Here is a 21,229-nt window from a genome sequence, read left to right on the forward strand (position 1 = left end):
AAAAAGTATTTGCGTCACATGCAGAGATAATTTGATTCTCTCCTTTCTCCCTTACTCCTCAAATTTAAGGTCTTCAAGGGATGGTGCAGTTAAGAAACCTTACTCTCCAAAGATAATGTCCAAAAAGAAGTCTTCTGCCTTTTCTGGGATCTGGAGTGAGATACCTAGGGCCAGGCACCCTGTACAACATCATCCCTCATATGCCTGGACCCGAAGGGGCCAGCTAAGAGAACTGCGCATCAGGTGAGCTTGCGAGGGGTTCCCTCCCCTGCCTCAGTGACCTTTCCATTGTTCTCCCTTGTTGGTTAAAATGAGGGGATGATTCTTATTCTCTTATCTCAGTTAATTGGAGACCTTCCTGACTGTTCTTCATGACAGAATGTTCAGAATATTTAGGAATCTGCTGATGTAAAATCTGTCATTGAGTGTTTTCATTCTTGGTCTCCAGTTGTGCCCCACAATGTATAAGCTATAAAGAGTCTTCCGGAAGAAGTCTAAACATAGTCCAAGAAAATGATCATTTTCTGCTACTCTTGATTAGGTCTTTGAAAAGGTATCCTTTTACTCATTCAACAAAAATTTATCAGGTGCCTACCCAGCCAGGTGTTTTATGCTAGATGCTGAGCGTACAAGGTGAATAAGACATTCCTGGTCCAAGACCTCATGAAAGCGTAAAATCAGGTAGGCTTGGCAGACTGTTAAACAAGCCACAACAGCAAAGTGTGGTAAGTGCTGTGAGAAGGGAGGATGTGGTGCCATAGGCCACCTGGCAAGAACAGCCATGCCAGCATAGCCAGCAGTGACTTCCTGGAGGAGGTGGAGTTTAGCCAAGTCCTGAAGGATAATGTAAGAATAAGCCAGGTAAAGGGCAGGAGGAAGAGCATTCCAAGCTGAACCTGGAGATCAACTGGCCAAGACAAGCCAACTTTTTCTGTGTGTTCCAGGCACAGTGCTAGCTGGGGATACTGTGAGCCATGGTCCCTGCTCTCAGGGGCTCACAGTGCAGAGGGAACAACAGGTACCCTGCGAGCCGCTTCCTGGGATTTGGTGTCATAATGTTACACTAGGGGTGGGGGCCGGGGTCTGAGAGTACCAAGCTACTTGCTCTGTTTGGTTGGGGAGGTCCAGGAAGGCTTCATGTAGGAGTGAGCATTGAAGATGAGCCTTGGTGGGTAAGTGGGCATTTGCCAGGTGTTTTAGGCAGGAAGAATAATACGAGCAAAAGCACTAGCATGTACTTCCTTTTCCTCATCTCTGAAATCTTCATCAACAAAATACTTTATATTGAAAGTATTTTAAAAAAATAACCTGCTTGATGTTAGCTTTATAAATCTGTCCCATCCTGTGCTCTGTTTGATGCAAGATTATCTATATATGATTCACCTTTTGACTCATACTAGTATCCCACTTCCTGGGACCTTAAAGTTTCCGTCTCCTTTCCAGAAAATTGATGATATAAATAAACTAAATGGAGTTTTAAAATGCATATGTCATTTCTTTCCCCTTTCAGATGCGTGGCCAGGAAGTTCTTGTATTTGTGGATTCGAATGACTTTTGGAAGAGTATTTCCCTCTAAAGCCAGGTAGTATTAGTTCAGAACACCTGAACTTCTGCTGAGTTCATTCTAGGATTTTGTTTTGTATCAAGCCCATATATAACCTTTACTATGTCATGTGTTGCATTCCTTCCCTACTCCTCCCCAGCCTCCAGGAGGTATATCATATAATGGTAACTTAACACATATTAGTTTGACTGAATGAATGTTTGCCCAGGAGAAGTAAATGAGCTCTTTCAGGTCCCTGGCAAGAGTGGCAGATTGACTTGGTCTAGGGCAGAACCTGGGGAAAAAGTTGGCATTGGCAAGAGGAGTGAAACTGAGTCAAGTGTAAGTCCCTCTGCCCGGTAGCTTCACTTTGTCTAGGTTGCCACCTGCTGCTGCTGTGGGTTTTGGTTAACATTGCTTTAGCTTCAGCGCCCTAAGTGGATCGAAAGGGGGAACCACTGGGGTCAGGGACACTGTGCAGGAGCAGAGGGATGGAGAGAAAGAAGGGGCAGTGTAGGGAATGTTTCAGAGAACTGACAGCCATTGAAAATGTAAGTGTTTTTTAAAAACTGAAATGTTATGGGTTCTTACCCTTCACCTCTCCCCTTACTATACCCTTTCCTGTTTCATTTTTCTGTAAGTATGGCTTTCCTGATCTGGAACATCAAGGTCTCTTGATTCAAGCTTTCTCAAGCAAATTTGGCCTGTGTGTGTTCTCTGAAATTTTTTCTTGGTATACCTTGTGGAGGGCCTTGCTGTTCCCATCTTCTTCGTGTGTCTTTACCAGTGAGGCTCCCAATGTGGCCACAGCCCATCGCAGCTGCAGGGATGAGGCATAGTCTACCTCTGCTTTTCCTTCTTTCCCGGGACCTTGGCCCTGCCCTTCTTTACTGCCTTGGTAGCTCTTCGTGCCTTCAGTATTTTTTTTTTTTTTTGTCTTTTCTTGTTCTCAGTGGGAGAACTGATCGGAGTAACATGGTTTGCCATTATCGGAAGACTCTTGTTTTTCTTTTTTTTACTCGATTGAGTATTTTATTTATCTTCCTCCCTGTTAGCTTAGAAATTATATACTCTTCTATCCTTCTTTTACTGACTGCCGTAACAAATATAATATGTTTGTTTAACTTACTGGGGTCTAATGTTAAAATTGTTTTTTTTGCCCTCTTCCCAAACAAGGCAGGGTCCTTCGAACACTTTAACTCTCCTGTCGCTGTCCCCACTTATATGCCCTTATCGTAAGGTATTTTAATTGTTTATTTTTTGTTTTTTTAAATTAAATTAAAAAATTTTTTTTGGGCTGCACCATGCAGCTTACAGGATCTTAGTTCCCCGAGCAGGGATCGAATCCAGGCCACAGCAGTGAAAGCACTGAATCTTAAGCACTGGACCGCCAGGAAATTCCCTTAATTCAGTTTATATTTTAAAATCTTCAGAACATTATTACTCTCATTTTACACAGCCAGCATTCATTTATATTTATTCATGTGTTTACACTTTTTGTTCTTCTTTGTTTCTTCCTGTATCTCCAGGTTTCCATCTGTGATGATTTTCCTTCTATCATTTAAATGCTCTTGAACATTTCCTTTACAGTAGGTCTGCTTGTGATGAATCCTCTCAGATTTTGTCTAAAATTGTTTTTATTTCGCTTTCAGTTTTGAAAGATATTTCACTGGGTATGTTAGTCTACATTGCCAGCTTTTCCCCCCAGCATTTTGAAGATATTCCATTGTCCTATGACTTCCATTTGTAAGATGTTGATCTAATTGTTGCTCTTCTGAAGACTTATTATTTGTCTTATTTTTCAAAGATTTAATATGATATGCCTGGGTGTGGGTTTATTTTCTTAAAGTCTTAGCTCATTTTGAGATAGGTTACAGGGTTGTTTTCTTGGGTTTTGTTTTTGTTTTTATTTTCCTGTTCTGTGGGCACATCTTTCTGGCATAATTTTTTTGTCCATAGACCTGTTATTCTGCTTCTTTGTGTGTGTGTGTGTGTGTGTGTGTGCGTGCGTGTGTTGGGTACACAGGCCTCTCACCGCTGTGGCCTCTCCCGCCGCGGAGCACAGGCTCCGGACGCGCAGACTCAGCGGCCATGGCTCACGGGCCCAGCTGCTCCGTGGCATGTGGGATCCTCCCGGACCGGGGCACGAACCTGCATCCCCTGCATCGGCAGGCGGACTCTGAACCACCTCGTCACCAGGGAAGCCCTCTGCTCCTTTTCTTTTCTCCTACAGTAACTTTGTATAGGATTTTACTTCATTTACTCCTCTGTTGCTCACTTTTATATGATATTAATTTTTCTGAACTTTTAGAGTGAAGTGAGGTTTGGTTAAGCTTTCCTAATTTCACAGAGCTCCCTCTTCTGTCTCTTTTGTGGTGTTCACAGATGTGGTGGCTTGCTCTATGGGGTATCCTGGCTTGTTCCCCTACCACGCCTGGTCTGATCCTCTCTTTCCTTGTCTCCTTGTCCTTCTCCTGCTCAGTTTCTATTCTGCTCTCAGCAGTTCCTCCTCAGTAAGAAGCCTTGTCTGTTTTTGAGGTCAGGTCGGTTTTGAGACTGTTGGGGCCAGACTGCTCCAGCAGCTTCAGCTCTTACATGAGTCCTGGTTTTGGTCTCAAGTTGGGCCTCTGCACTTTCCAGTGACTACTTATTGGCTGATTCAGGTTCTCCTGTTCTCAGGTTCCTCAGATACCACCTTCATCGCTCCTTCTTTCTTCTGTACACATGTTAATACCATGGTGGTCTTTTGACTCTGGGTGATTTGTCCTCACCTGCTTGCATTTTGGGTTTGTAGGGATACCTTGTCACCTAGTTTTGTTGCAATAGATACATGAGTTTTTGGTTTTGCTACGTGGTTGCTCTGTGTGTTTTGTAAGGATTCAGAGACTGAAAAACTATGTTGCCACCTTCACTCTCTTCCCCAAATCCTTTTCCTGCTTGATTTTGTTAAACTCATATTTGACTCATATTTAACTGGAAACCTCTTTTCAAATAATACCTATTTATATTCCAAGTACTTGGGAAACGCTGATTATGTTAGAAATGCATTTGACTCAAAGTAAGAGAAAGTCTGACGATGGCTTAAACAAATCGGGATTTGCTTTTTCTCACAGTTTGGAGGTTGGTATTGGTTCAGCTGTTTAGTGATGTCATCAGAGACTCAGGCTTTTAGATCCTTTCCAGTTTACCATCCTTAGTATACTGGCCCTTTGTCCTTAGAGATGACACTGTATAGTTGCAAGATGACTGTTCTAGCTTTACACAGGAACGGGGAGGAAGGGTGGTGTCAGCTGGACCTGTCTCTATCAGGAAGGCAAAACTTTCCTAGAAACCCTCAGCTGCTTCTGCCTCATTGCCCAGAGCTATGTCACTGGCTATCTTTAGCTTCTGAAGAGGCTGGGAGAGAAACCTTTCCAGCCTTCCTAGTGGATGCCGGTGAGGAAGCAGAGGCTTGGTGGTGGGTGTCGGGTGTCTACGACTGATGTCTGCCTCACTGTGTTAGAGCATTCACATTGTACTCTTTTTCCTTTCTTTGCTCTTGAATGGTGGCAGGAAAGAATACTGGACTGGATTTTAGGAGACCTGAATTTTGGTTCTTACCTAGACCCTAGATAATGGTTTGATCTGGGGTTAAGTTACGGCTCTAGGCCTCAGTTTCTCAAATTGTAAAATGAGAGAGTGAGAATATTTTTTCTCTAAGCATCTACCAGAATTATAATTCTGATACTATGTTTTCATTGACTTTGAAATTTGTGATGGGGTGGTCAGTTTCAACTTGTAATCTCTTTTTAAATCAAGTGGGTTATTTGTTACTTTGGGTAAAGTTGGGCATATTGATCTTTGCTTTTTTTTTTTTTTTTGTCTTTTTCCTTATTGAATTATTTATTTCTCACTTTTAGGAATGTTAGAGGGGAATGATATCATACCAGAAACTTCAGAATAATACCTTTATGTGCTTGGAGAATGTTTTAACTTCTATAAACTGGAGTTGTTTTATCATTAATAAATGAAACCAAAATGACCACTGAATTAATAGGGCAAAAATAATACATACAGTATGTGTCCATATGCAAGGCAGTCTTAAATAGGAAGTAGTCACCTCTTTTTCTGAAGAGGAGATCTGAACAAAATTACTTGGCTAATTTGGGAAGTAGATAAAACAGTCACGTCCATTTATAGTATTTAATTTATCAGTATTTTTCGTCATTCTTAGTTAAGGCTTTGCTTCCTATTTTCTTGAGAAAACAGAAGTAACAGAAGAGACCATCTCTCAGTCTACTGACCGCCAGCATCTATCGCCATATGACCTGCTTTCCCAACTGTTAGACAAATGAACTGGCCATGTATTCATCTGTGGCAAAATCCTTTTGTGTTGCATTCCCCTTGTGCCTACTCCAGGCCATCACAGTAGCAGGTTTTTTTCTGTCTCTTCTGTGTCAATTTTTCCCTCTTTACTGGATCATTTGTACCAGCAAACAATGCTATTATTTTCCTATCCTGGAAAAAAAAAAAAAATCTCTTTGATACTACTTCCTCCTGCAGCTAGCTCTCCATCTCTTTGCTTCCCTCTACATTTCCTGGCCATCCCCAACCTCTCCAGCACCTCTTTTTGTAGTCTCAAGTCCATCCTATGAGGCTTTTGATTCCATCATGCCACCAAAATTGTTTTTGCTTTTGTAAGGTCACTACATTTGCTAAAATCAATGGTGAATTCTTAAATTTCCTCTCACTTGACTTACCAAGAAGCATTAGACAACCCATCATTCCCTTCTTCAAGGAGCCCTTTCTTCTCCCAGTGTCAAGGTTACCATCCTCTCTGTTTCCCTTCCACCTCTTTGTTCCCTCTAACTCTCTTTTGTTGGTTCCTCCTCATCTAAGTATCCCACCCCCAGTCCTTGCACTGCCTCTCTGTCTACCTCCCAACCATGTCAACCTCATCCCATGATTCCCAAAGGTACACACCCAGCCCAGACCTCTTCCTGGACTGCTACACATGTGACACTCCACTCTGCGCCCAATAGACGTCATAACTCAGTATGTTCATAACCAAAGTCTAGACCTTCCCCACAGACCTCCCTGCTGAGTGTTCCTCTCTCCAGTAAAGGAAGCTCCCATCCTTCCAGTGACTCGGGTCAGAAACCTAGGAGTCATCCTTGGTATCTTATTCCCTCACTCCCCAATTACAATGCCAAATGCCAAAATTACGTTGATTTAACCTTCAAAATAGATTAAGACTCCAAGCTCTTTTCAGTACCTCCAGTTGCTACCACCCTGGTCCAGGTCATCATGTCTCCCCTGAATGACTCCAGGAGCCTCCTCACTGGTCTCCTGCTCCCAGCCTTGTCCTTAGTCAGTCTCTTCACACAGACAGTCTGAGTAATCCAGTCATGTCACTCTTCGGCTCAGACCTCGGCAGCTTCCCATCCTGCTTACAGTAAAAGCCAGAGTCCTTACTGTGGCCTATAGGCTAGTCACCTTTTTGTTTTACCTATCTATGGATCTTTTCTTTTTCATTTCTGCCATCATAGTTTTAATTTCCAAGAGCTCTTTTTTGTTCTCTGAATATTCCTTTTTTTAAAAAAATAACATCCTGGAGGCTCATAATTTTTTTGAGGTTAATGTAATGATTTATTTCTAAGGTTTTTGACTGCTCTGTTTCTTCTAAGCTCCTTTTTTCTGTGTGCTTTTGTTCACTGTCTCATGTTGTAGTCTTTCCTCAAATGTCAAGAGATCCTTTTATTATCTGCTCATATTTAAGAGTTAATATTAGAAGCTTATATACCCATTCAGTGTATGCATAGGGACTTGTAATCTGAGGGTTTCCCTTTAGGCTTTTGAGGCAGAAACCAGATAGTTTCATTGAGGGAACTCCCATCAGTCAGTATCTGAAGGCCTTTTCAGTTTTCCCCAGAGGAGAGGAGTCCTCCAAACTGCTTCTGGGGTAGAGTAGGGTGGAGGCGGGGGGCGATGGTTATAAGCTTGGCGGCAAGCAGAGGAGAGGGAATGTGGGTCTCACTGTTCGGTATGTAGACTCTCGGTTTAGGACTGTCTCCCGAGCTGTGCCTGGTGTTGGAGAGTCCAGTGCCCCTCAAGTTCAGCCTCTCCAGAGATAAGCCTGAGTCTCTGCCAGGGTGAATAATGGGATCCAAGGGCCTAAGTGCTTCTTACGCACAGACTTCCAAACAATCCTGTGTTTTCATTTCCACCCAGGGCTCCCCCCTTCCTGATACCTCTTGTTTCCATGCCTTTCTGGGGTTCATGCCACCAGCCACTTGCCTCTTGACTCTCCTCCCACCGACACTTAATTCTCTGCCTTCTTTCACCTGTTGATTCAGTTGCCACACGCCTGCCTGCTTTCTGTCATCTAAAATTTGTTGGCATCTCTTTTTTTAGTTTGTTTTTGTTTTGTTTTGTTTTTTGTGGTATGCAGGCCTCTCACTGTTGTGGCCTCTCCCGTTGCAGAGCACAGGCTCAGCGGCCATGGCTCACGGGCTCAGCCGCTCCGCGGCATGTGGGATCTTCCCAGACTGGGGCACGAATCCGTGTCCCCTGCATTGGCAGGCAGCCTCTCAACCACTGCGCCACCAGGGAAGCCCTGTTGGCATCTCTTGCCTAACATTGTTGCTCCTGTTCTCTTTCTTTGTGGGCTTACACCTTTTGAAAGTATTTGCTGTTATTTTAGTGAGGTTTTGGGAAAGGAAGGAAGTAGATGGATAGATAGTAGATGGTAGAAGGAAGTAAATGGGTATGGTTCTCTTCCATTAAAAATTTAAAAAATTATGAACAAAGCTGTTGCTCAAAAATTTTTTCAAACTAAAGAAATGTGTAATACAGGAAATACTAGTCTCCTGGTAATAACAATCCCTCCTGGTACTAACAATCCCTCCCTGAGACAGAACCACTGGTAACAGTTTAGTATTTTGGAGATCTTTTCAGGCTTTTAATTTGTATAATATAATAACTTATATATGTACACATACATGTATGCATATAGATAGATATGTTTTTATGTATACATACAAATATGTTGGTGTGTGCACACATTTTATACATATATATTTGGTGTATATTATATTAATTCCAACATATGAGTCCTGGAAATACAAAAAAAAATTAGCTTTAAAAAAGAGTTTAGGGGCTTCCCTGGTGGCGCAGTGGTTTAAGAATCCACCTGCCAATGCAGGGGACACGGGTTCGAGCCCTGGTCCGGGAAGATCCCACATGCCGTGGAGCAACTAAGCCCATGCACCATAACTACTGAGCCTGCGCACTAGAGCCCACAAGGCACAACTACTGAGCCCGTGTGCCACAACTACTGAAGCCCACGTGCCTAGAGCCCAAGCTCCAAAACGAGAAGTCACCGCAGTGAGAAGCCCTCGCACTGCAACAAAGAGTGCCCCCGCTCGCTGCAACTAGAGAAACCCCGTGCGTAGCAACAAAGAATCAAAGCAGCCAAAAATAAATAAATTAAATAAATTAAAAAAAAAAAAGAGTTTAGGGGATTTCACTGGCGATCCAGAGGTTAAGACTTCACGCTTCCACTGTAGGGGGCGGGGGTTCAGTCCCTGGTCAGAGAACTAAAACTCCACGTGCTGCAGCATGGCCCAAAAAAATAGTAATAAAAAATAATAAATAAATAAATTTTAAAAAGGTTGAAAAACATCATACCTACCACAAGGTAGCTTTACTTTTTCATCCAGCAATTTTTCTGGAGCATCTTCCATTTCAGTGTCTTTTGCTCTACTCTATTCATTAAAAAATTACTGAGTAGCGTTGATTGAATTTAAGCTGTCCCCTTTTGATGGGTACTTATGGTGATTTTCTGTATTTATTACTATGAACAGCAGTGAGGTGAATTTCTTTTATTTTTATTTTTTTCCATTCTTTTTCAAATTCTTTTCCCATTTAGGTTATTACAGAATACTGAGCAGAGTTCCCTGTGCTATACAGTAGGTCCTTGTTGGTTATCTATTTAATTAAATTAATTAATTAATTTAAATTCTTATCTTTATATTATTTATTTTTGGCTGTGTTGGGTCTTTGTTGCTGTGCGTGGGCTTTCTCTAGTTGCGGCGAGCGGGGGCTACTCTTTGTTTCAGCGCGCGGGCTTCTCATTGCAGTGGCTTCTCTTGTTGTGGAGCACAGGGTCTAGGTGTGTGGGCTTCAGTAGTTGTGGCTCACGGGCTAAGTTGCTCCGCGGCATGTGGGATCTTCCTGGACCAGGGCTTGAACCCATGTCCCCTCCGTTGGCAGGCGGATTCTTAACCACTCCACCACCAGGGAAGCCCTGGTTATCTATTTTAAATATAGCAGTCAATCCCAAATTCCCAGTCTGTTCTTCTCCCCCAGCCTTCCCCCCTGGTAACCATAAGTTCATTCTCTTAAGTCTGTGAGTCTGTTTCTGTTTGTAGATAAGTTCATTTGTATCATTTTTTTTTTTTAGATTCTGCATATAAGTGATATCATATGCTATTTGTCTTTCTCTGTCTGACTTACTTCACTTAGGATGGTAATCTCCAGGTCCATCCATGTTGCTACAAATGGCATTATTTCATTCTTTTTTATGGCTGAGTTATATTTCATTGTATATTTATGTACCACATCTTCTTAATCCATTCATCTGTCATTGGACATTTAGGTTGCTTCCATGTCTTGGCTATTGTTTTTTTTGTTTTTTAAAATACTTATTTAGACTGCGAAGGGTCTTAGTTGCGGCATGCTGGATCTTTGTTGCAGCATGCAGGCTTTTAGTTGCAGCATGTGGAATCTAATTCCCCAACCAGGGATCAAACCCAAGCCCCCTGCATTGGGAGCATGGAGCCCTACCCACTGGACCACCAGGAAGTCCCATGTCTTGGCTGTTGTAAATAGTGCTGCAATAAACATTGGGAGGTGAATTTCTCTATGTATATTTTTGCCAGCCTGTTTTTTAAAACCTGTGAGTGGGTGAGGATGAAGGACATGTTAGTAACCTACAGAACCATGAAAAGAAATTTGGAGTGACTGACAGGCCAGAGTTCCTGAGTTACCAGTCTTCTTGACCATGCCTGTTAGCATCAGCACAATCTCACTGCCCTGCTGCTTGCTTTCTTAATAGCTTTTTCCCTTCTTATTTTCTCTTCTCTTTTGCTCTTGTTATAACTCCCCTAGTCAGATTTCAGTTAAACTAATATATTCTGTTAAGTCCTAGGAATACCATTAGGCATTTGCTTATTTTATAACTTTTAATCTCCTGGGTATGTAAATGAGAAGTGTAGCTACTACCTTTTACTAATCAAATATACTTTTTAGTCTGGTGAATGAAAAAATTGAGAATGTTAATTCTCAACTCACTTATGGTATTTGAAAAGTCAGATTTTTTTACTTTCATCTCTTTAATTGGTAAGATCTAGAGTATAAAATTTTTTAGCCTCATTTCTAGTTTAAGTAGTTCTGTTTTGATCTGAAAAAGTTGAATATGTCTATTTTTAATCTATTTTGGTGTTATCAAATAATGAACTACACTTTTCTATGAGAAAGCAATGGCCATATGAAACAGTGATTTGGGAATAGATATCAGCTCCAACATTGTCAGTTATGTCTCTCTGTTTTTTTTTTCCATTGCCCTAGGTTTTACTATGAGCAAAGAATTCTGCAGAAGGTCTTTGAAGAATGGAAAGAAGAATGGTGGGTTTCCCGTCGAGAGTGGAAACTCCGTGTTCGAGCTGACTGTCACTATAGGTAGGATTTCATGTTACGTTACTTTAATTTTACTGATACACGTTATCAGATAATTATTTGTTGGCATGTTTCTGGTCAAAAGGATAGAAGTTTTTTTTCTGGTTTTATTGAGATATAATTGACATATATTAATTACTGTATGAGTTTTTTAGGTGTACAGAATAAAGGTTTGACTTACATATTATGAAATGATTACCACAATAAGTTTAGCTAATGTTTATCATCTCATATAGACACAATAAAAAGAAAAGGGGAAAAAAAAGAAAAAAATTTTCTCCTTGTAATGAGAACTTCTAGGATTTACTGTCTTAACAACTTTCATATGTATCATACAGCAGTGGTAACTATAGTCATCGTGTTGTACATTACATCCCTAGAACTTCTTTGTCTCATAACTGGAAGTTTGTACCTTTTGACTGCCGCCCCCAACCCACCCGGCCTCTGGTAACCACAAATCTGATCTTTTTCTGAGTTTTTTTTTTTTTTTAAGATTCCACTTAGCCTAATGCCCTCAAGGTCCATCCATGTTGTCGCAAATGACAGGGTTTCCTCTTTTTTTTAATGTGCATGTTTTTATGGGGTTTCCTCATTTTTTAATGGCTGAGTAAATTCCATTGTATATAGATACCACAACTTTACCCATTCATCCACCTTTGGACACTTAGGTTGTTTCCCTGTCGTGGCTATTGTAAATAATGCTGCTGTGAACATGGTGGTGCAGATATCTTTTCAAGTTAATGTTTTTGTTTCCTTTGGATATATTCCCAGAAGTGGGATTGCTGGATTGTCTGGTAGTTCTATTTTTAATTTTTTAAAGATCCTGCATACTGTTTTCCTTGGTGGCTATACCAATTTACAATCCTACCAACAGTCCACAAGGTTCCCTTTTCTCCAAATCCTCACCAGAGTTTATCTCTTGTCTTTTTTTTTTTCTTTTTTATGTCTTATTTTTTGGAGACCTAATTTCCTACTTTTCCTTTTTTTAATTGAGGTAAAATGGTTTGTAACATTATATAAATTTAGGTGCACATTATAATTCTATCTTGTCTTTTTGATGATGACCATTTTAACAGGTGTGTGGTGATTTTGATCTCATTGTGATTTTGATTTATATTTTCCTAATGACTAGTGGTGTTGAGCATCTGTTTATGTACCTGTTGGCCATTTGTATATCTCCTTTGGAAAAATGTCTGTTTAGGTCCTTTGCCCGCTTTTAAATTGGATTATTCGTTTTTTTGCTATTGAGTTATATGAGTTCTTCATATATTTTGGATATTAATCCCTTATCAGCTATACGGGTTGCAAGTATTTTTTCCTCATTTTGTAGGTTGTCGTTGTCACTTTGTTGGCTGTATCTTTTGCTGTGCATAAGCCTTTTGGTTTGCTGTAGTCCCACTTGTTTATTTTTTATTTTGTTGCTTGTGCTTTAGGTGTCATATCCAAAAAATCATTGCTAAGACTTATGTGAAGGAGCTTTTTTCCTATATTTTCTTCTGGAATTTCATGGTTTCAGGTCTTGCATTTAAGTCTTTAATCCATTTCTAGTTAATGAGTGGTGTTAGATATGAATCTAGTTTCATTGTTTTACATGTGAATATCCAGTTTTCCCAGCCCTGTTTATTGAAGAGACTGTCTTTTTTCCATTGAGGATTCTTGGCTCCCTTGTCAAATATTAGATGACGGTATATACTTGGGTTAATTTTGGGGCTCTCAACTCTATTCCATTAGTCTGTCTGTTTTTATTCCAATGCCATAATATACTATAGCTTGAAAACAGGAAGTGTGATGCCTCCTGCTTTGTTCTTTCTCTGGATTGCTTTGACTATTTGGGGTCTTTTGTGGCTCCACATAAATTTTAGGATTGTTTTTTCTACTTTTGTAAACATGCCATTGGAATCTTGATAGGGATTGCATTGAATCTATAGATGGCTTTTGGTAGTACTAACATTTTAACAATATTTTTCCAATTCATGAACGTGGAATACCTTTCCATTTATTTGTCTTCTTGGATTTCTTTCGTTAATGTCTTGTAGTTTTCAGAGTAGAGACCTTTCACCTCCTTGGTTAAATTTATTCCTAAGCATTTTGTTATTTTTGATGCTATTGTAAATGAGATTGATTTATTTCTTTTTCAGATAATTTGTTGTTACTGTATAGAATTGCTACTTAGTTTTTTACGTTAATTTTATATCCTATGATTTTACTGAGTTCATTGATTAGATCTAACAATTTTTTGGTTGAGTCTCTAGGAGTTTCTATATGTAAAATCATGGCATCTGCAAATAGAGACAGTTTTACTTCTTCCTTTCCAATTCCAATGCTTTTTCTTTCTTTCTTTCTTTTTTTTTTTTTTTGCCCAATTGCTCTGGCTAGGACTCCAGTACTATGTTAAGTAGGAGTGGTGAGAGTGGGCACCCTTGTCCTGTTCCTGATCTTAGAGGAAAGGCTTTTAGCCTTTCTCCATTGAGTATGATGTTACCTGTGGGCTCATCATATGTGGCCTTTATTATATTGAGATACTGATGATCATATGATTCTTTTCTTTCATTCTTTTATGTGAGGTATCACATTGATTGAGTTTGTGGAGGTTGGACCATCCTTGCAACGAGAAGAGTTTTGGATTATTTTCTGTATTTCTTCAAATTCTTTTTAGAGTAAGCAAGATCAGAGTCCTAAATTAAGCCCAGGTACACAATACTGTGTGCATGTGAGCACATATACACAGAGATACCCCTCTAATTCAAGTAATCATTATGTAATGATCATGCTGATGATTTGAATATGTTTTTCTCACTGACTCTCACTTCTGTATAATTTCTAATTCTGTGTTTTAAAGTAATAAAGTTGTTTTAATTTGTATTCATTGGGAAAATATATGCCCAATACAGAACATTAAGAAAATAGAAATAGAAAAAACTTAAAAAATTTATTTAGTTTTTTAGCAATAGAGAGAAGAAACTCTTAATCTTTGACATTTGTATTCCCAAAGATAAGTGGAAGAAAAAGTAAAAATTGGGAATTACATCACATATATATTTTTATCTTTTTTTTTTTGCGGTACACGGGCCTCTCACTGTTGTGTCCTCTCCCGTTGCGGAGCACAGGCTCCGGACGCGCAGGCTCAGCGCCATGGCTCACGGGCCCAGCTGCTCCATGGCATGTGGGATCTTCCTCGACCGGGGCACGAACCCGTGCCCCCTGCATCGGCAGGTGGACTCTCAACCACTGCGCCACCAGGGAAGCCCTATACCTTTTTTAAAGTAAAAACTTAGCATGTCTTATACATTGTTTCTTTTTCAAATGGTATTCACTCATTATAATCATGTCTTTAAGCTCTTTGGGGCAGGGTTTCTGATTTATGGATATTTCAGATATCCATAAATATAGACGTTGTTGAATTGTTCTAAGAAGCTGGCAGAGTATGAAACCAAGTTTTAGGAAATGGGATAGTGAAGATATGGAGGGACTGACAGTCTTTTTTTTTTTTTTTGCGTGCTTTTTGGTTCTTTGCTGTGCGCAGCTTTCTCTAGTTGAAGCGAGGAGGGGCTACTCTTCCTTGCGGTGCGCAGGCTTCTCATTGCGGTGGCTTCTCTTGTTGCGGAGCGTGGGCTTCAGTAGTTGTGGCTTGCAGGCTCTAGAGCACAGGCTCAGTAGTTGTGGCGCACAGGCTTAGTTGCTCTGTGGCATGTGGGTTCTTCCCGGACCAGGGCTCGAACCCGTGTCCCCTGAATTGGCAGGTGGATTATTAACCACTGCGCCACCAGGGAAGCCCTGGGACTGACAGTCTTAATGTGTATAATGTATGTATTGAGACAGAAAAGACAAAGGAGAATATTGACTGTGTTTTAGTGCAAAGGAGAGGTTATGTTTTACATGGTGTGGATGATTAAGATATGACTGTCCTTCCAAATGCCACAGCTTTGTGGGTGCTGAAGGTGAAGTTATTCTAGGGTAATTCACACCTTTCTTCCTTGGTAATAATATAAGGTGTGGAGAACGACACTCCAGTTTTAGCTTAGGATATAGATTGGCTTTTTTGTGTCAGAAGTGTTCCTGTTAATTTCTCCTAAGTACAGGACGGACTGGGTATGTCGAATTAGGAGTTGTTTTGTTTTAAAGAAACACTATTTGCTTTTTTGGCTCCTCAGATATTACTTGTACAGCCTGATGTTCCAGACCTGGAAGACCTACATGCATCAGCAGCGGGAGATGAGGAACAGGTACCTGAGAGCCGAGGATCATGGTGAGAAAAGGAAGTACACGTCTAAAGAAAATGCCTCCGTTTATTTGTCTTTTTTTTCCTTTATTAAGATTTTTTTTTTTAAGAGCAGTTTTAGGTTCACAGCAAAGTTGAGGGGAAGGTAGCAATTGCCCATACACCCCCTCCCCAACACATACATAGCCTCTCCCATTATCAGCATCCCCCATCAGTGTGGTACATTTGTTACAGCTGGTGAACTTACACTGACACATCATAATCACTCAAAGTCCATAGTTTACATTAGGGTGTATTTTCTTTGGTGAGGTGTCGATTAAGTTCTTTTGCCCATTTTTAATTGGGTCGTTTGTTTTCTTGTTGAGTTTTAAGAGTTCTTTGTATATTTTGGATAATAATCCTTTGTCAGATGTGTCTTTTGCAAATATTTTCTTCCACTCTGTGGCTTGTCTTCTCATTCTCTTGACATTGTCTTCTGCAGAGCAGAAGTTTTTAATTTTAATGAAGCCCAGCTTATCAATTTTTTCTTTCATGGATGGTGCCTTTGGTGTTGCCTTTGGTCTAAAAAGTCATCACCATACCCAGGGTCATCTAGGTTTTCTTACGTTGTCATCTAGAAGTTTTATAGTTTTGTGTTTTACATTTAGGTCTGTGATCCATTTTGAGTTAATTTTTATGAAGAGTGTAAGGTCTGTGTCTTTTTTGCATGTGGATGTCCAGTTGTTCCTATACCATTTGTTAAAAAGACTATCTTTGCTCCATTGTATTCCTTTGCTCCTTTGTCAAAGATAAGTTGACTATATTTATGTGGGTCTGTTGCCAGGCTCTCTGCTGTGTTCCACTGATCTATTTGTCACTTCTTTTGTCAATATCACACTGTTTTGGTTACTGTAGCCTTATAGTAATTCTTCAACTCAGGTAGTGTCAGTCCTCCAGCCTTCTTCTTTAATATTGTGTTGGGTATTCCAGGTCTTTTGCCTCTATATAAATGTTATAATCAGTTTGTGATATCCACAGGATAACTTGCTGGGATTTTGGTTGGGATTGCATTGACTCTATAAATCAGGTTGGCAAGAACTGACATCTTGACAATATTGAGTCTTCCTATCCTGAACATGGACTCTCTCCCTGTTTATTTAGTTCTTCTTTTATGTCTTTCATCACAGTTTTGTAGTTTCCTCACACAGATTTTATATATGTTTTATTAGATTTATACCTAAATATTTCATTTTTTGAGTGCTACTGTAAATGGTGGTGTATTTTCAATTTCAAATTCCACTTGTTCATGGCTGGTATATAGGAAATCAGTTGACTTTTGTATATTAACCTTGCATCCTGCAGCCTTACTATGAATTGCTTATTAGTTCTAGGAGTTTTTTGTCAATCCTTTTTGGCTTCTTTACATAGACAGTCATGTCATTTGCAAACAAAGACAGTTTTATTTCTTCCCAATCTGTATACCTTTTATTGCTTTTGTCTGGTTGCATTAGCTAGAACTTCTAATATGATGTTGAAAGAGAGTGAGAGGGGTCATCCTTGCCTTATACTTTTTTTTTTTTAACTCTTTTTTTTTTTTTTTTTAGTTTCTGCTTTATAACAAAGTGAATCAGTCATACATATACATCTGTTCCCACATCCCTTCTCTCTTGCGTCTCCCTCCCTCCCACCTTGCCTTATACTTGATTAGTGGAAAAGCTTTTGAGTTTCTCACCATTAAGTATGATATAGGCTTTCTGTAGATATTCTTTATCAAGTTGAGGAAGATCCCCACTTTTCCTAGTTTACTGAAAGCCGATTTACTTTTGCCTTCACAAAAGCTCAGAAGCTTTTGTGAAGGATGAGTACATTGTCTGTGAGAGAGAATAACTCCAAGTCAAAGGGAAGACTTGTTCGATTCCCTTTCCTGTTTTCCAGGATGTGTGATCTCTGAGCCGGAACTCCTGTGTGATCATACCCCTATGGTTTTCTCTATGTGGCATGGTTTTGGCACCTGCCACTCACTTAAGCATGATTTGTGTGAACTGGCTGTTCGTGCCCTGCTGGTGCAGTGTTCTGGCTGTGTTTCTCTCGCAGCACTTGGGACTGTTGTCTGTCTTGCTGCCATGTGTCACATTGCAGTGCTTACTTCTGATCTTCTTTGTCCAGGTTGCCCCTTAGTGATCTTATGGCCAGTTTAGCTCTGGTCAGTGTCTGATTCCTCTAGTTGAACCCAGAAACCCATGTGGGGAGCCTAAGGGAAAAAAGGCACTAACTTTCAAAATGATAATGCAGCCTGCTGTTTCTCATAGCCATTTCACATGAATGCCCTGTAGGCACCTCAAACTCAGCACATCCCCAGTACAGCTTGTCCACTGCTCCCCATTTAGACCTGCTCATCCTACTTTTCCTAGCTAAGCAAGAAACCTTACTTACGAATGGCTTCGTCGTAACAGCATTTAGTTATCTTCTCTTAAAACATGCCTCCCTGAGGTGTCCCTTGCACTCATCTTTTCTTTGCCAATGCCTGAGACTAAGCCTCATCTGTTTCCCCAGAGTATTATAAGTACCTCTTCTTTTATCTCCTTGCATTTATTTTCTTCTTTTTATAGATAATCTCGTTTACTCTTTGCAAACATACCTTGAAGGGAAGCACCATTTTGCAGATGAGGAACTCGTGTGAGGTTACTTAGCTCAGTGACAAGGTCAGTACTCAGGCCCAGCTTATTCAGGAGCCTAAACTCTAAGCTACAGCACCATACTAGTCCTTGTTGCCTGAGATGTGCTGATTCCTAAGGTCTGAGGTGGGCCCAAAGAAGCTACATGTTAAATTCTTTTTCATATTTTGACTTGACTTGTCAACAACTATGAAATATGAAGGTATAGCTCTAGTCATCCTGACCACATTTTGGAGAATGTCCTGAAAATGTTTTACATAATTTTATTTTCTCCTCTGTGTTCTAAAAAGAAAAGAAACTTATTTCGTCAGTGATGACTTTCATAATGAAAATGGAATTTACCACAAAGGGAGACCTATGGACTTTTGTGCCTCCCATATTTAGTAAATTCTCTTTCTTCCAGGATCATTACTGGTCCTTCTTATTCACAGATACAAACAGATACAGATAGTATCCTTTCCTTTTGTCTTGCTTATTCTACTTTATAATTATTGTTTCAAACAGCAAATTTTATAACATGACTTCTTTAACTTTATATTATGGAAATTTAAAAATATCTACAAAATGGAAAGGTAGAATAATGAACTTGCGTGTACCCATCATCCAGCTTCCAATAATTATCGACTCACATATATCCATATCCACATTCACTTCTCTGCTTCCTGTGTTATTTCATGTGTAAATATTGCAGAATATAACTCTAAAAAAATAAGGACTTTTAAAATAAAAGATTTCTGAACAGTGCAGTACACTGATTTTCCTTTAAAAGTTTTGTAAATGTTATCACTTATATAACCATTCTTCACATATTGCATCCTTATTAATTTTGTAGAGCTTCACATGTTTTCCAGCAGAGGGCACTAGAAGACTGGAGGAATTTAGATATTCAAAGGAGGGATGAGTCAGAGCTTTTGAACTTTTGTCTTAACCCAGAGTGATCCATCTCCCCCATCCCCTTTTTGAAAATCTCTTTGGTGCCATCTAGATGCAAAACAAAAGATGCGACAGGCCTGGAAGTCCTGGTTGATCTACGTGGTTTTTCGTAGGACCAAACTTCGGATGCAGACCACCGCCCTGGAGTTTAGACAGCGGAGTATTTTGTGGTGAGTGTGCTCCATTGCCCTACAGATCAGCAGCGTTCATTTTACCTCAGCTTTGCTTTATGCTCCTGGAAAACCAGCATAAAAACCCACCTTAAAATAGTGTTTTGGGGATTTCCCTGGTAGTCCAGTGGTTAAGAATCTGCCTTCCAATGCAGGGGACGTGGGTTTGATCCCTGGTTGGGGAACTAAGATCCCACATTCCACGGGGCAACTAAGACCACACGCTCTGGAGCCTGCGCACCACAACTAGACAGAAGCCCGCGTGCCGCAACTAAGACCCAATCAGCCAAATAAATAAGTATTTTTTTTTTTTTTTTTCTTTTTGCGGTATGCGGGCCTCTCACTGTTGTGGCCTCTCCCGTTGCGGAGCACAGGCTCCGGACGCGCAGGCCCAGCGGCCATGGCTCACGGGCCCAGCCGCTCCGCGGCATATGGGATCCTCCCAGACCGGGGCACGAACCCGCATCCCCTGCATCGGCAGGCGGACTCTCAACCACTGCGCCACCAGGGAGGCCCAAATAAGTATTTTTAAAAAAAACCCAAAAACAAAAAACAATGTTTTTAACATAATTGATACTTAATAAATATTTATTGATAACTTGTTGAACATTGAGATCAGGTTTTCACCAAATCATAAGTAAGACTAATTGAGTACTTACTAGAAAACCCTGTGTTAAGTTTCTGTGTGTGTTAATTTTTTAATGTAAAGTGTCTCATTTAATCCTTACCATAAACTATAAAATAAATACTGTTATTGCACAGATTAAGATATATGAGCTCAGGCAAGTTACTCAACCTTTCTGAGACTTACTGTATAAGTTGTAATTATCAGAACTAGGGCTCACCCACCCATCTCTCTGATGCCAAAGCTCATGCTCTTAACTGCTGCCTTGCACTGCATCTCAGCAGCATTGTCCACACATTGGAGGGTGAGTTAGTCCACTCTGAAAGCCAGGTGTGTGTAGCAATGAGCTGCTTTATAATGGGACTGATTCCACTGTGCATTGTTCCCAGTGGTCCTCTGGTGTCCCAAATGGCAGTGTCTTAAAAGCTCAGTTCCAGAGCGTGTCTGTAGTGTCTAAGTCTGGATCTGACCTTAGGAACCATCCGTTTCCAACCCTTAACTGGCAGCTCTAGAACTGATTCTTGGCTGTTTAGGGAGAGGGACTTGAGCTCAGGGTCTGAGGCCCAGCCCTCAGTGCCCTTCTCTTTTCTGGCTGGCCTTGCTCTGACTGGTCCCATCTTCGACTTGCTCTCTGACAGGGTGTGGTGGAGCACGTGGAGACGGCAACTGGGACAGGTCCACCTGGGCCGTGCCCTCCATGCCTCGGCTGTGAAGCACAGGGCCCGGAGCCTCCAGCTGCAGGTGAGTCCAGCAGACTCGGGCTTTGGTGTCCTCTGTCCACGTCGTCAGGCACCATACCCACATTGGGAGCTTGGGCAGGTGGGGTCGGACTCGCAAGCAGAAAGCTGACCGTCATGCTGCTGCCTCTCTGCTGGGCCCTTCCTGCAGCTCGAGGGATGGAAGGGGGGATGGGAGGCAACTTGGAAGGCTGGACTCTTCAACAGACAGAGGCCGCTGGAAGGAATATGCTAGATGTGATTTCCAGTGATATTTAGAGAGCTCCTGTTAATTGTGGAGCCAGAATGGGATTTATGAATTAATTATAAATATGTTTAAAGAAACAGCAATATATTCTTTATTTCCTCATTACTCTTTTCCTACAGCAAATTAGAAAACAAGGGCAGAAAAGAAACTAAGACTGAAAAGAAAACCTGGCTTTTTCATATAATTTTGCTTATTTCTTAGAGTTCCTTTTGGGAAAGCCACTAGCTTTTGGTCAGTTATAAAGGCTTAACATCTGTACCAAACGTATGCTGTGGTGAAGCTTTTTTATGGCCTTTGATAAGCTTTCTGAACTTCTGTCACTTTTTAGTGTCTCCTGGGTACTTACAGGGCTGCCAAGTCAGTCATAGAGAATAGAACAGGGAG

General features: G+C 40.7%; 1 protein-coding gene across 8 annotated transcripts in view; it reads left to right on the plus strand.

Moving 5' to 3' along the window:
• SFI1 (SFI1 centrin binding protein) overlaps positions 1-21,229 on the plus strand; it is a gene marked incomplete at its 3' end in the record, with an annotated part of 75,163 nt that overhangs the window by 14,301 nt on the left and 39,633 nt on the right. For 7 of the 8 annotated variants that reach the window (XM_082640666.1, XM_082640673.1, XM_082640667.1 and 4 more), the window contains exons 3-8: positions 70-243; positions 1,511-1,582; positions 11,153-11,263; positions 15,412-15,506; positions 19,119-19,236; positions 20,500-20,602. In XM_082640666.1, coding sequence (XP_082496792.1) covers positions 70-243; positions 1,511-1,582; positions 11,153-11,263; positions 15,412-15,506; positions 19,119-19,236; positions 20,500-20,602 — 673 coding nt within the window. Of the gene's footprint in view, positions 1-69; positions 244-1,510; positions 1,583-11,152; positions 11,264-15,411; positions 15,507-19,118; positions 19,237-20,499; positions 20,603-21,229 lie in introns of those variants that run through there. The other variant, XM_082640672.1, reaches the window with a different exon arrangement.

This window comes from Mesoplodon mirus, assembly GCF_964341445.2.
Source record: "Mesoplodon mirus genome assembly, chromosome: 13".
NCBI classification, from domain to species: domain Eukaryota; kingdom Metazoa; phylum Chordata; class Mammalia; order Artiodactyla; family Ziphiidae; genus Mesoplodon; species Mesoplodon mirus.